Source organism: Telmatherina bonti (genome assembly GCF_933228915.1).
Source record: "Telmatherina bonti genome assembly, chromosome: 19".
Classification (NCBI taxonomy): Eukaryota; Metazoa; Chordata; class Actinopteri; order Atheriniformes; family Telmatherinidae; genus Telmatherina; species Telmatherina bonti.
In genome coordinates, this window is record NC_136617.1 from 10,816,666 (window position 1) to 10,830,954 (window position 14,289).

Genomic DNA, 14,289 nt, shown 5'->3' on the forward strand with positions numbered 1-14,289 from the left:
ACCAAAGCCATGTTTGTCCAATCCGGGCTACTGTAGGAATATGGCAGAGTAACAAAAGCAACCATGAGGAAAAGCCTCAAATTGTACATAAAAATGCTTCATTTTACAGTTTGCTCAATAGATTTGTATTTTCATCCCAATAAATATTTAATTTATTTTACTGCTATCAGTTGTATTTAATAACAGAAGCCTTTTACAGTGCAAAATGTTCTGCAAAGACCAAGCAAACAAATTGTTTACTTTTTCTTTATTTAGGTCCCAAAAAACCATCATAATAACATTATATCAATAATATTAATACAGAAATTGAAAAAAAAAAAGAGAAAAAAATAAAAATAAAATAGCTTTTTCTGTCCACAGCCTCATTCTCAGGGGTCAGGAGGAGATTTGATCCTCCAGAAAAAACTGTAAAGTTCGTTGTTGGTGGGGGAGGAGGGGAGGTGTGAAACAAAAAGAGAGAGAGCTGGCGTGGCTTCAAGCTTGGGTTTGTCGCCCATCATTCTGCTGCGCACCAATCAGGAATGTTTACATGAGGCAGGGGGGTGGTTCTCAATGTTAGAGACAATTTTCAGTCTACTGCTGCGACATCTGAAACACAAACAAGACAAAGTCAGATAAATATTTAACTTTAACTTGATTTAAAAAATCCAAACTGGTGGATTTTCTTCAACTCAACCAGTTACCTGCTGTGTCTGTGCCTGAGCGTCGGGTCCTCGGCTCGCCAGGCGGCTCAGTATATTCCTCTCAGACATCTGGAGTCTAACGGCAACCGGAGGTATGCGGGCGATGGTTGCCGGGAGGCGAGTCACATCCGCTTTCATGTCACTCAGCAGCTCCTCCAGCTGCTTCAGCACTGCAACAGTAACGTTAGTGCTGGTTAGTTGCTGGATCTTCTGTTTGATAACTCACATTTATGCCATTTTCTCACATCACTTAAAATTCTGAATCATCAGAAATCATCTATTAGACGGTGAATAAGAGGCTGGTCATTTCCACTCCCTGCTCTTGCCGTTTACCTTTGTGCAGGACGGCATTTGCCGGCTTGTTCCCGGACATGGACTCCTTGCTGAGGTGCTGGTGTGACTCGGCCAGACACTCCACCTCGCTGAAGCGAGTGTTGAGGGCCATGGAGGGGTGAGAGGGGTCCTCCGACATGTTGAGGTAGGCGGCGCGACGCAGTTGCTCCTCGATCACCAGTGCTTGTTCCAGCAGCTGGAGGGGAGATTAAATAAACATTCAGCTTGAGCAAAAGTCACTGATCTGTTATTTTATATGGTTAAAAATGTGTTTAGTGCAAAATTACAGACTTTGTTACTGATTTGTGGACATTACAAAAGTCTACGTTGTATAAAATTCTAAATATTCATAATAATTTCCATTAAGTTAATTAAGTTTCATTAAGTTAACGGTACAGGAAGTCATTCCTTCTGTCAGCCATCGGGCTTTCTAACATCTCTATCTGTCAGAGCTGTGCTCACATAACTGCATGAATGCATCATCTCATGCATCCATTAACTATGTAGTTTTTTTTTATTCAATTGTCATACCATGTAAATATACTGCTGCTGTGTGTGTGTACATATTGCATCTATAGATGGACTGTTTGTACAGTATTTATATTTATGATATTGCCTCTGCTACTACAATTCAATTTTCCCACAGAGATGAATAAAGTATATCTTAATCTTAAATTGCATACATTTAAAAAAAAATAATAAAAAATCCCGACTTTTTCCTCCTACATTTCACTGGGAAGTTGTTACTGAAATTTCTAGTAAATTATGAGCACCAGCTGTTTAGACTGATGTAAAATAGTTAAAAGGAATCAACAAACTTGCTGCACTTATAGATGATGCTGCTTTATATGCAGTCGGTGGAAAAGAAATTTCTTTTTGCACCTTAAATCGCCTGGCGAGGAACTTGTTCTTGATTTCCAAGAAGTTCCCCCTGTTCATCTCTCCTTTGAAAGGCTCGTTGAGGATGGCGAACCTCACGTCGTTCTGGATGTCCTGCCAGCGCGCGTAACCGTGTCTGAAGCAAGCGGCGGTTAAGACGAATAACAGCTGTGAATAGCTGCTTTGGTACATCTCACATTAATAAGACAAAAGAGTCATTAATTACTCCGTTATGAGTGAGGATACTGTATGATGCCAGCCAATAGCCAGTAGTCATGACGACGGTGCCAGATCTCATTTGTTTTCTTGGTAACCGTGGCAGCACGCTCCTCATTCTGCCACAAGGAGTGGAGCTCTAAAGAGGACAGAGGAGGTCGGTTAAGCAATGAAAACCTAAAAGTTCTTTGTTTACACGTGGATTTGGGAGTACCTGTGAATCCTCCGTCTGCGATGTTGAACATAAAGCGGGTTTTGGCCTTCTTCTTCTCCTCGCTGATTCCGCTGGCCGTGGAGGCGGCGCCAGCGGACGTGGCGCCCTCTTTGCTGCTGTCTCCGTTCTGCAGCTTGGTCGCCTCCTCCGGCTTCTGAGCCTCCTTCTCATCCTTCACTTCTGTGAGAAAACAGGAGAAAAAAATGACTGAACGTCGAAGCGACGCGGGATACAGTTGTGCTCATATGTATTCATCTCCTTTCATTAAAGAAAAGGCTGAATTTACAACAGTCACTCAAATAACTGGAGACTTAAAAAAGGAACAATAACTAAAAATTTGCAAAAATATAATTTAGTAATATAAGACATTTTTGTTTTTTTCATTTAATTGAGTTGAAGAAAGAAAAAACAAACAAATTGGTCCTGGACAAATGAGAGACTTTTCTGTTGAACAGTGGGACAAAATACCTGTCAACAGGTGCAGAAGTCTGACTGAGAGGAACAGAAAACACCTGACTGGAGTGGAAACATTAAAGGATTGTTCAACTAAATATTAGTTTATGAATGATGTAATATGTAATAAATTATCTTATTTGTTTGCTTTTTCAAAAAAAAAAAAATTCTATTGAACCAGAATTAGAAAATAATGTAATGATTTTCATAAAATTTTTATTTATTATTACTTTAGTCAATTTCAGCCTATTTTACAGGCAGCTGTTTTTTTCCTTCTTTAATGAAAGGGGATGAATAAATATGAGCACAACTGTACAATGTGAAATATTTCTCATGAAAAGCGGCTGTTACCTTTCTTTTCATCTGCAGGTGGAGTGGTGTCCATCTTCTCTGTCTTCTCTTCCTTCTTTTCTTCTATTACCAAAGAAAAAACAAGTGACAGGAAGTGACGTCAAAGAGGATTAAGGACAACGGCTGAGATCGCAAATGGAAAGAAAACTGACGACTTTTACCTTTGCTCTCCGAGTCCTCCGGTTTGACCTCCGACACCTCTGTCTTTGCTTCTGTAGGTGGTTTGGTTTCCTCTCCTCCCTCTGGACTCTTCTTCTCGCCCTCTCCTTCTTTCTCTGTTTCCTTCTCCTTCATGCCTTCTGCTTCGCCGTTGCTTGGCTTGTCCGTCTCCATCGGCTCCTCTCCGTTCTTCTTCTCTTGCTCCGCTGCCGGACTCTTCTCGTCATCGTCGGGGATGGCAATCACCTGCAGAAAACAGTCAGAAAATCTCATGTTTCTCAACTCAAACTTCCAAATTGCCACTAAAACATATCGTGTCGTTACCTCGTTGGATTTGACGGGTTCTTTGCCGTTCTTCTCCGCCTCGCCTTCTTTCTTCACCTCCTTCTCGCCATCCTTCGCTGCTTCGTCGTTCTTTGAGGACTCGTCAGCTACAGAAAGATTCATTCGTTAACAAATGTGTCTGTGCGAGTCCGAGTAGCTGGAGCTGTGTGGCAGGTTCATCTTCAGCAGCTGTCTAACCTGGAGCGGGGGTGTTGGGCTGGGTGTCGGCGGGGGTGCCGGTGGATGGGGTTTTCCCAGGAGACTCTGGCTGAGCTGCAGCCCTCTTGTTCTCCTCCAGCTCAGCCATCCAAGGCATCGACCACTGACCGTTGACGTGCTCGAACTCCTGGACCTGGAGGACAGAGAAGCAGCATTCAGTCAGAGCCACTTCTTGTGCGTTTACACTTGCAAAAAAAAAAAAAAAAAAAGGAGCCACCTTGGAGAGAAGACAAAGACCTGGATCACAGCACTGACTGGAAATTTTCACGTTTTTTAAAAAAAAAAGATTTTCTTAATTCAGAAAATCATTGCAGCATTTTTTCCTCTAACAGCCTATAAGTCTACCAGACAAAGAAGTTCATAACGGATACATAAGGTGAATTTGATTTGATTTTAAGTGACTTAATATTATGATAGCACATTTCTGCAGCGTAGAGCCAGTTCATAGACCTTTCCAGGAGATTTGTTTCTCAAGCTACACCAGAACAACTTTAAATAAGAAAGGTCTTCCAATAAAACCTCTATGTTGTGTTTTTTAAACTGTACACAGCCACACTGCAAGCAAACAGTTTATTTGCACACATTTAGGTCTGTCTGTCCTTACAGTTTATTGTTTCTACAAATTTTACTTTATAGAGTTAGATTTGTTATTTTATTAATTAATTATTTTTCACTGAAAGGCAGACTCTAAACAACAGGTTTTGGTTTAAGAGCAAACATGATATTTTGGGTGGTTTTTACAAGCAAACTCCAACTTCTGACAAGTGTTTCTCTGCTCTGGACCAGGTTGGATCAGGTCTGGTGTAGCGCAAATATTTTGGGCTGGAGGCAGCACGCTGGTGGTCTAAACCTGCTCTAAACTAGGCATCAACTCTGAACAAGCACTGAATCTACAAAATACAAAAATAAAGTTCTGGTTTTGACTTCTTACTTTTGTCTTGTTTGTGTGTGTGTGTGTGTGTGTGTGTGTGTGTGTGTGTCTGTAACAACCAAGTATCTAAATTCCTCTTTACTGCTCCCACTTTTAAACCTATGATCAGGATCAATAAAACCTTATTTTACTTTGACTAAGAGAGAAAAGACTTCAGTAGAAGTTAATATAAGCAGGAAACCAGTCAGTGAGTTTCAATCAACCAACATTAAAAGACATTAAACATAAAAAGAGAAAAAGAAACACATTTTCCCCACAAACTAAACTAAAAGTAGCTTTTCTACAACAGCATCCAGTTAACAGAAGCTATTTATGAATAGTCACTCTTAGAAACACGTGTTTACATATATGATGGTCAACTCAGACATCTTCTCTACACACTGATGGAAGAAGACGACCCGCGGCGACTTTATTCGGTCCTTTTTATGCCTTTGTTTCACGCTTTTGGGAAAATAAAAGGAGTTGACTTAAAAGAAATAAAAATAGAAAAACAAAAGCAGTGAAATTCTTTTTACCTTTTTGCGAATAAGTGACATAACACCGATGCGGGTGAGGACATGTTGCCGCGACAACCCCTCTCTGGGAACACCATCTGCGAAGGTCTCGGCACCATCGGCTCCGGGTTCGCAGAGGTGGCGCATAAACAGAGAGACGTAGGCTCTGAGAAGGTGAAAGAAACGAAAAACGTCTGTGATACAACATCAGAGTACTTCACTGATCAGCGAGATCATCTCAGGACAGCGACTGGAGAACAAACACTGATCTAGATGAAAATGCGGGACTGAAGTTGTATTTGGTCCCAGATAAACCGAGCTTTGTGGAACAGAACCAGAGTGTGCAGTCTGAGACTTCTACCAGCGACGAAGCAGCGACTCTTACTTGAACTCTTTTTCCGACTTCCCTCGCAGGTCTCGGACCAGCCACTGGGTGGTGAAGGCGTCCTGGGGAGGCATACCGTAACGCATCACTGCATTTAAGAAGGCTTTCCTCTGACGGGAGTTAAAACCCAACACCTGTGAAATGACAAGAGAAGCAACCATTAAAACTCTGCTGGTTCAGGAGTACTGTCCAGCATCATGTCATGAAACCACACAGATCCAACAGTTGGAGGCGGTGGAGCGGCTCACCTCAATGTTGCCTCCAACCCTGGCCAGCAGGGGGGGCAATGGTTTGTCTTTGTCGTTCCTCAGGCCCTTCCTGTTCGGCCTGCGAGAGTTGGCTGCAGAGAGGAAACATACATGGTGATTAAACAGATACCATAAGATACGTTAGCAGGTGCCCTGCTCCACATGTTTCCTGTTTGTAAAGATGATCCTGTAAAAAGATGAAGATGTCCCAAAAACACGCCCCCTTTCAGGCTTAAAGTGTGCAGGATAATGACTGTTTTTACCATCAAGGAGCATCAGAAATAATCGCAAGTTTATTTTTACAGCATGTATAGACGTTTTTCCTACTTTATAAAATGTAACCGAGTTTGGAGGCCAGATAAGAGTTACCATGGAAAAAAGCACGCTTATTAAAAGAAACTTAATTCAAGATTTAATACAAACACACACACACAGTGGTTCTTACCCTCTGATCTCTCATCAAAGTCTTCATCACCCTCCTCCGATGCCACAGAGTAATCCGATTGGCCATCGGACTGGTCATCCTGCCAATCAGCTTTAAGGGAAACAGAAAGCGATTAATTTAACAAGTGAAATGTGACAGAAGATATTTGTATAACAGCTGCGTGAGCTGAAAAGCAAACTATTGGAAATTATTTAAAAATAGTGCAACCAAGACGCAGATGTGAAGCTGCCATTTTAGTGTTTATAATGCTGTCCGGGATTGGTTTGTGTGTGAAACTAATCTCAGCTGTGAAGCGTCACAACAGTTCTTTTTTAATCCATTACTTCCAGTTGCTTTGCGAGGTCAGTTTCTATAAAACCTGGAGAGGAACCCCAGATTTAATACGGCTACCTGTAAGCCATTACCGCCATTATTAAATTTCTTTCTAAATTCTCATGCGTCACATTGGCTGATATACTCATGGTGCACGTTTGAATAATGGTTTGTGTTTTTATAAACTTTACACAACGTAACTTTTGATGCTAACAACTGGTTTTGTTTTGAATCAGCCATTTTTTCCATATTGGTGGAGCGGGACCACAATCACCTGGAAACGCCAGGTTGCCGACTTTCTGATGCTTAGAATTATGAGACAACTGCAACACAACGTGAGCTACGTGGTTGTTTGGCGCTTTTTTTTGTCCCAGAAGCTGCTATGATGTGTTGTTTGTGATGAATGCCATTAACAATGAACATCGGGTTACAAATAGTGAACTGTGGTGTCAACGTCCCTTCATGTAGCTACAGCTCACTGCTTTCATTTCTAATTATTTTTCATTCTAAATTTATTCCTTTTTTGTGTTAATTTATATTTTTTAAAAAAGTAGGAAAATAAATAAATAAATAAATAAAAAAATAAAAATCGCTTCATTTTGAAAGTTTCCTTCTTAAAATAATTACTCATACTAATAAAACAGAGGTCAATACAGTTTACTTACTTTTAATAGAAAAATAAAGAAAAAAAATCTAAATCACACTAGCTTCAATTTTATCTTTGGCATTTTAGAGACAAATGCTGGTTATTTTTATATATATATAAAAAAATAAAAAAATAAAAAAAAATTTAATATTTGCCCAAAAATGATATACCATCAATGTTTTCCTCTCTTCCAGCGCACCATTAATTAAAAGGTTTTAAGATTGTAAGATTGGATATGAAAGCAACGCTCAGCTAAATTCCTGTGTGGTTGCTCTTCAGGTGACAGAAAAGATACAGAAAAATAACTTCAGTCATTGTTATTGTTAATAAACAAATAAATAAAAATCTCTACCTCTGTCTTCTTGTGAGCCATCGTTGTAGTTGACCTGCTTGCGGATACGTTTGCCTTTGCCCAGGTTTCGAGCCAGATCCTCCTGCTGCTGCTCATAATGGTGCCGCAGCAGCTTCTCCCAGTAATCTGGATCCACACTCTCCTCCTGCTTGATGATCTCCCGCTGCACCTCCTCCTCCTGAGCCACAGGGTTCAGTTTCACAGTGAGAAACAGGCTGACTGAAGGGGAAAAACTGCATTAATCCTACAGGAACCAGCTGTGGGACCCCACCTCCTCCTCCTCGTCTTTGACCACATACTGAGCCACTTTGAACGAGCTCAGATACTCGTTCATGCTCTGCAGCTCCGTGTCATCGGTGGCGTCCTGGTTCCTGTCCAGCAGTCGGTCGATGGCCTTGTCGTCGTAGTGAATGATGCTGCTGTCTTCCTCTTTTTCACCTGAAGGAACACAAACATTTTAATGTCGATCATTTTCTACTTGGTGTCGCATACATCTTTTGTAAAAACAAACCTATCCTCACCCTCTCCCTCATCCTTGAAGAGCTCTTCTGTTCCAAACTTGAGGATGTCGTCCAGCTCCTGTTTGGACATGGAACCAGTCTTGGAGCCAAGACCAGGTCGGACCACCAGGTGAGTCAACATCATCTTCTTCTTAGCAACCTGGAGCAGAAACACCATGGAAACAAGTGTTATTTACATGTCAATGACATTAGCACAAATTAAAGGATTTATTCTGCAGTGTGCCGTTTACCTGAGTAATCCTCTCCTCCACTGAAGCCTTGGTGACAAAGCGGTAGATCATCACCTTCTTGTTCTGACCAATACGATGCGCTCTGCTGAAGGCCTAAACAAAATATATGCACACACACACACACACACACACACACACACACACACACACATAAATATATACAGTACTGTCATGTGAGCAGCTAAATAAATGGCTTTTAGACACTTTTTGAGACAAAAATGAGAGGCAGTGCCGTACCTGGATGTCATTGTGAGGATTCCAGTCAGAGTCGTAGATGATGACGGTGTCGGCTGTGGCCAAGTTAATGCCCAAACCTCCAGCCCTCGTCGACAGCAGGAAGGCAAACTGCTGGGCACCAGGAGCTGAGAGATGAAGGTAGAAATGATAAGAGAAAAGGCCTAAAATTAACTTTGTTTCAGAGTATCTATAATTTTAGTCTCAAAATCACAGATTTTGAGGGTTTAACTGATTCACAGCAAAGAAAATTATTTTTAAGTGTAAAAGAAAAAAAAATTGATTTGTAAAAGAAACATAAGAAATGCAGGAAAGAAGAGAGGAACAGATGGATAAAGAAGAATGACTGATGGCAGTCAATATATAACCTCACCATTGAAACGATCAATAGCTTCCTGTCTCATCCCTCCTGTGATTCCTCCGTCAATCCTCTCATATTTGTAACCCTCGTTCTCCAGGAAGTCCTCCAGAAGATCCAACATCTTGGTCATCTGCACAAAAACAAAGCAAAATCCTGAGTGCTAAATCATTCATTCATTTTCTGAACCGCTTAATCCAATTCAGGGTCGCGGGGAAGCTGGAGCCTATCCCAGCTTGTCAGTCCATCACAGGGCCACACAGAGAGACGAACAACCACTCACGCTCACACTCATTCCTAGGGGCAATTTAGAGTAACCAATTAACCTAACGTGCATGTCTTTGGATGGTGGGAGGAAGCCGGAGTACCCGGAGAGAACCCATGCATACACGGGGAGAACATGCAGACTCCACACAGAAAGGCCACTGACCAAACCCCTCCCCAGCCAAGGATCGAACCAGTAACCCTCTTGCTGTGAGGCCACAGTGCTAACCACTGTGCCACCGTGCAGCCCGTGCTAAATCAAAAACATTAAAAAAAAAAAAAAAAAAAAAAATATGTACACAAAAAAATAATAAAAGAAAAAAAAAAATCAAAGCATGCAAACTAAAGTAGCTTTTAAGTGTTCACGGGTTAACTCACCTGAGAGAAAACAAGCACTCTGTGCCCTCCCTCCTTCAGCTTTCTCATCATCTTCTGCAGCAACAGCAGCTTACCAGAAGATTTGGTGAGTGCATTGCCGTCATACATCCCATTGGGCATCTTTGGAGCTTCCTGTTTAAATTGATCAATAAAAGATTGAATTTAAAATGACTGCAACGACATTGTGGCTGGGTAACAACATACTGGCAGGAATTCTTCTAAAAACCTCTCCAGCACACCTCTTTGTAAGTGTGAGGCTTTTTGGTGTTTTTTTTTCTAACTAACATGCAGGACAAACTGAACTTATCACTAGACTTTTTTTTTTTTTTTTTTTGTCTTGTCCAGCATTTAAGCGAGCAGAATGATTGTCTGGATGCTGTGTTCTGCTGAGCAAAATTACTTGCAGAGGGGAGCATTACTGGTATGATGATCCCCTTGATTTTTCTAGATTTTTATTTTAATTCTTTATTTATTTTGTGTAAATTTTTTAGTTTCTACTGCCAGAGTTTCTACTGCTAGACTCATCTCTAAGAGACTCTTCCTGGAGCTTGCCGTACCATAGCAGCCGCAGGGAAGAGGTAGGGGTGATTGCAGCATTTCTTGAGGTCCATGACAACATTGAGCAGTGAAACCTGGTTTCCTCCTCCTTTTGTGTTCAGGGCCTCAAAGTTTTTCGTCAGAATGAATTTGTAATATTTCCTGTAAACAGAACAAACATGTTCAGATCATTTTTTGATCAGATCTAATGTTTTTCCACAACAAAAACACTGCAAACTTACTTCTGCATGGGGCTCAGCTCCACTCTGACAATGAGTTCGGTCTTGGAGGGCATGTGTTTGAAGACGTCGGCCTTCAGCCTTCTGAGCATGTGCGGACCCAGCATATCATGCAGCTTTTTGATCTGGTCCTCCTTGGCGATGTCAGCAAATTCCTCCAAGAAGACCTCCAAGTTGCTGCAGATAAGAGGTAATACGGATGAAGTATTTGCTGAAAAAAACAAAAGCTTTCACGCAGCTAAGTGACTATATAACAGTGGCGTTGAATTCGATACCTTCCACAATGCATCATGATGTTTACGATGTAGACGATTGTGCATCGATGCAGTAACAAAATAATCCACTTTAAATATTATAATACATAGTAATGATGGTTCTTGATTTTTTAGCAGTGGAATAATAAAGTTTTCAAGTTGAAAATGATGCAATTGTTAACATGTTTAGGATATGTCATATTCAGGACATTCAGATGGATTTCTCATACACTATTCACAAAAAGTTAGGGATATTCAGCTTTTGGGTGAAATTTCACAACAAGCCTAAAATGCATTCAAACCTGTACAGGTGAACTTAATGTGATCTTCTCTAAGCTTTTAAATGCACATTTCCAACTGTTAAATGTTTCAATAAATTTTGCACAAGTTGCTGTTCTCTAACAAGGAGCTTAACGGCAAAAATCACGGCAGGTGTGTGATCCTTGAATTGACCAATAAATGTCCTGGTTCAATTAGAGCTGGTGTTTAAACAGTTGTCCTCATCATGCTGTTCACATTTTGACATCATGAGACCAAGACGACACCTAACAATGGAACAACAGTCCCTTGCCATTGCGATGCTTCAAACAGGACGTTCTCAGACAGAAGTGGCCACTGAGCTTGGAGTGTCACAGAGTGTCATCAGCAGGTTGCAACAGAGATATGGAGAGACTGGAAGAGTCACAGAAAGGCCTAGAAGTGGACGTCCTTTGGCCACATCCCGTGCTGATGACCGCTACATTGTGAACACTGCCCTGAGAAACCGGATGATGAATGCCACTCAACTCCAGGCACGTTTAAGAGAGGTGAGAGGCACCCAAGTGTCACGTCAGACCATTGGAAACCGTTTCCATCAGCGTGGTCTGCGTGCTAGACGACCTGCACGGGTACCTGACCACACCACCAGGCACAGGCATCATCATCTTGCATGGGCCAGGGAGCATTTACGCTGGACGAGGAACCAGTGGGCTTCAGTGCTGTTCTCTGATGAAAGTCGATTCACACTGAGCAGAAATGATGGCCGGCAACGATGTTGGAGACGTCAGGGAGAGCGCTATGCATCAGCCACTGTTGTCACCAGGCCAGCTTTTGGTGGTGGCGGTGTTACAGTGTGGGCAGGGGTGTCCACTTGGTACAGAACTGCCCTACACTTTGTGAATGGTACAGTGACAAGCCCATACTACCTGAATAACATCATTAATCCAGTGATTGTGCCCCTACATGAACAGCACAGGCCTAATTTCATCTTCATGGACGACAATGCTCCTGCTCATCGAGGCCGCATCATCAGGGAACGGCTGTTGGAGACCGGTGTACCTCAAATGGAACGGCCTGCACTCTCTCCAGACCTGAATCCCATTGAAAACCTGTGGGATCAGCTGAGCCGTCGTGTAGAGGCTCGAAACCCTGCACCCCAGAACCTCAATGACCTGAGGGCTGCCCTTCAAGAAGAGTGGGATGCCATGCCTCAGCAGGCAATAAGTTGCCTTGTGAACAGCATGAGACGTCGTTGTCAAGCTGTAATTGATGCTCAAGGGCACATGACCAGATATTGAGACGTTCAAATTTTTTGTTGTGGTGTAACTACCATTGTTGTTACCTTTTGTGTTGAATGAATTTTTTGAGATGAGGAAATCAGTAGTGCATCCTTCTACTTAAATGTCTTACTTTTATGATATTATATCATTGTAGCATGAACATATTGCATTTTCCATAAATTTCACCTGAAAGCCAAATATCCCTAACTTTTTGTGAGTAGTGTATAATCCTATATAAAAAGGGAGTTCATAATGACAGAACAGCTTGTATTCATTGTTAAAACAAAAGGAGCAGTGTGCAGTAATGAAAAAACAAATAAATAAATTATTATAGTGATGCATTGTGGGATCAAATCTGATCTTTAATGAGATAATCTTAATCAAACTATGAGACCAGTGAAGATGCACATCCTTTCTACAGAAGTTGCAGTTGCTGTTGTTTCCCTGCACCATTACACCTGATTCAGATCAAATAAATCCAACACCTTCTTGTCACCATAATCATTTACTTCAGTCAGGTGTGATGGAGCATGGAGGTAACAAAAACCTGCTGGGTACTGATCTTCGAGGACTGGAGTTTGACACCTGTGCCCTATAGGGAGTCGTGCTGCTGGAAAATTAAATTTCATGTACCTAAATCTTAAACAGCAATAAAGCCCTGCAACAAGGTGAGAAACTTTGGCTTGACATAGAAAACATTTTTACAGATTAGGTTCAGGAAACGTAAACGCCAAACAGCTACCAGGATTAGTAATCTTACTGCTAAACTACAAACAGTTCCAGGATTAATCGAATCCAACCGTGTCCAGACTTACTTGAATCTCTCGGGTGTGAGGAAGTTGAGCAGGTGGAAAAGCTCCTCCAGGTTGTTCTGCAGAGGAGTTCCAGTCAGCAGAAGCTTGTGTTGCAGGGAGTAGTTGTTCAACACCCGGAAAAACTAAAGGAGGGAGCACAACCAACATGTTTACAACAGTTTCAGGGTGACTGAGAAACAGCTGCATGCAGTTTTAATTCAGAAATATTCCCAACAGATTGCCTACAGCTGTTGACCTGAACTAACCCTGCAGACATAATGAGGATTCAGGTCGCAACATGTGGATTTGACTAGATTTAAAAGCAGGAAATCTTGTAGCGGTTTTTGATGCTTGATCTATGATTTTGTGCGTGTTTACCTTGGACTGGTTGTTTTTCAGCCTGTGAGCCTCATCTACCACCAAACAAGCCCAGTCTATTGAGCCCAGGACGGCCATGTCGATGGTGATCAGCTCATATGACGTCAGCAGGACGTGGAACTTGATGGATGAGTCTTTCTGTTGGGGGTGAAATCAGCACCAAGGAAGCTTAAGTTTTGCACAAAGGTTGTTTTCATTCCTGACTTTTTTTTTTTTTCTATTGTCTCCCATTGTCTTCTCTCACCTTCATCCTGGACGCCTTCTTCCCTCCTCGGATGGCATTGTCCTCGAAGGAGAACTCGTTCTCCCTGATGACAGCTCGGCTGTCCTTGTCTCCGATGTACGTCACCACGTACATGTCGGGTGCCCACATCTCGAACTCCCTCTCCCAGTTGATGATGGTTGAAAGAGGAGCGCTGACCAGGAACGGCCCCTTTGAATGACCCTGGAGACGGAGAGAGGAAGTCAGCACATGTCCAGCAGCCAAAGCAGATGTGTTGGAGCAACACAAGTTTGCAGTGAGGGACATAACAGCTGTTTGCATCACTGCTACCTGACAAATTAGCAAACATTCAACAACTCTGTTAGTACAGTCATCTCACTTATCATGCAGAGTGCAGAGACACCAACATCCCAGTTGTGAAAGATGATGTTAAAGGTCGACGGATTTGGGTTGCTTAACAGGGAAAAATTCAAGTGCTCTACAGTAATTAAATGTTTATTATCAAGTTAGAGTAAATGTTTCCCCTTCCATCAGGGAGCAACTTGACTAGCATTTTATAAATGCTACCAGGGGGGTGAAGATGGCAACGTTTGCTCTCCTGCAAGTAGCAGCCAGGGTTGTTCTCCTGCTCCAGTTTTATGCAGAGAACTGCATGTCAGTCGCTAAGCAATCTACAAGTTTTGTATTCATTTCTGAG

General features: G+C 42.0%; 1 protein-coding gene across 1 annotated transcript in view; it reads right to left on the reverse strand.

Annotated features, from left to right (window-relative positions):
- Positions 1-230: 230 nt before the first annotated feature.
- The window catches only part of chd4a (chromodomain helicase DNA binding protein 4a), a 30,026-nt gene continuing 15,967 nt past the window's right edge, over positions 231-14,289 (reverse strand). Inside the window, exons 16-41 of the mRNA XM_079259235.1 lie at positions 13,614-13,814; positions 13,370-13,507; positions 13,013-13,134; positions 10,409-10,582; positions 10,187-10,328; positions 9,630-9,761; positions 9,003-9,120; positions 8,633-8,757; positions 8,396-8,488; positions 8,166-8,304; positions 7,916-8,082; positions 7,645-7,822; positions 6,335-6,424; positions 5,890-5,981; positions 5,642-5,775; positions 5,278-5,422; positions 3,811-3,964; positions 3,613-3,719; positions 3,291-3,534; positions 3,130-3,192; positions 2,326-2,505; positions 2,142-2,250; positions 1,899-2,031; positions 1,017-1,212; positions 684-853; positions 231-588 (exon numbers count right to left, since the gene is read on the reverse strand). Coding sequence (XP_079115361.1) covers positions 574-588; positions 684-853; positions 1,017-1,212; positions 1,899-2,031; positions 2,142-2,250; positions 2,326-2,505; positions 3,130-3,192; positions 3,291-3,534; positions 3,613-3,719; positions 3,811-3,964; positions 5,278-5,422; positions 5,642-5,775; positions 5,890-5,981; positions 6,335-6,424; positions 7,645-7,822; positions 7,916-8,082; positions 8,166-8,304; positions 8,396-8,488; positions 8,633-8,757; positions 9,003-9,120; positions 9,630-9,761; positions 10,187-10,328; positions 10,409-10,582; positions 13,013-13,134; positions 13,370-13,507; positions 13,614-13,814 — 3,561 coding nt within the window. The 3' untranslated portion in view covers positions 231-573. The remainder of the gene's footprint in view (positions 589-683; positions 854-1,016; positions 1,213-1,898; positions 2,032-2,141; positions 2,251-2,325; positions 2,506-3,129; positions 3,193-3,290; positions 3,535-3,612; positions 3,720-3,810; positions 3,965-5,277; positions 5,423-5,641; positions 5,776-5,889; positions 5,982-6,334; positions 6,425-7,644; positions 7,823-7,915; positions 8,083-8,165; positions 8,305-8,395; positions 8,489-8,632; positions 8,758-9,002; positions 9,121-9,629; positions 9,762-10,186; positions 10,329-10,408; positions 10,583-13,012; positions 13,135-13,369; positions 13,508-13,613; positions 13,815-14,289) is intronic.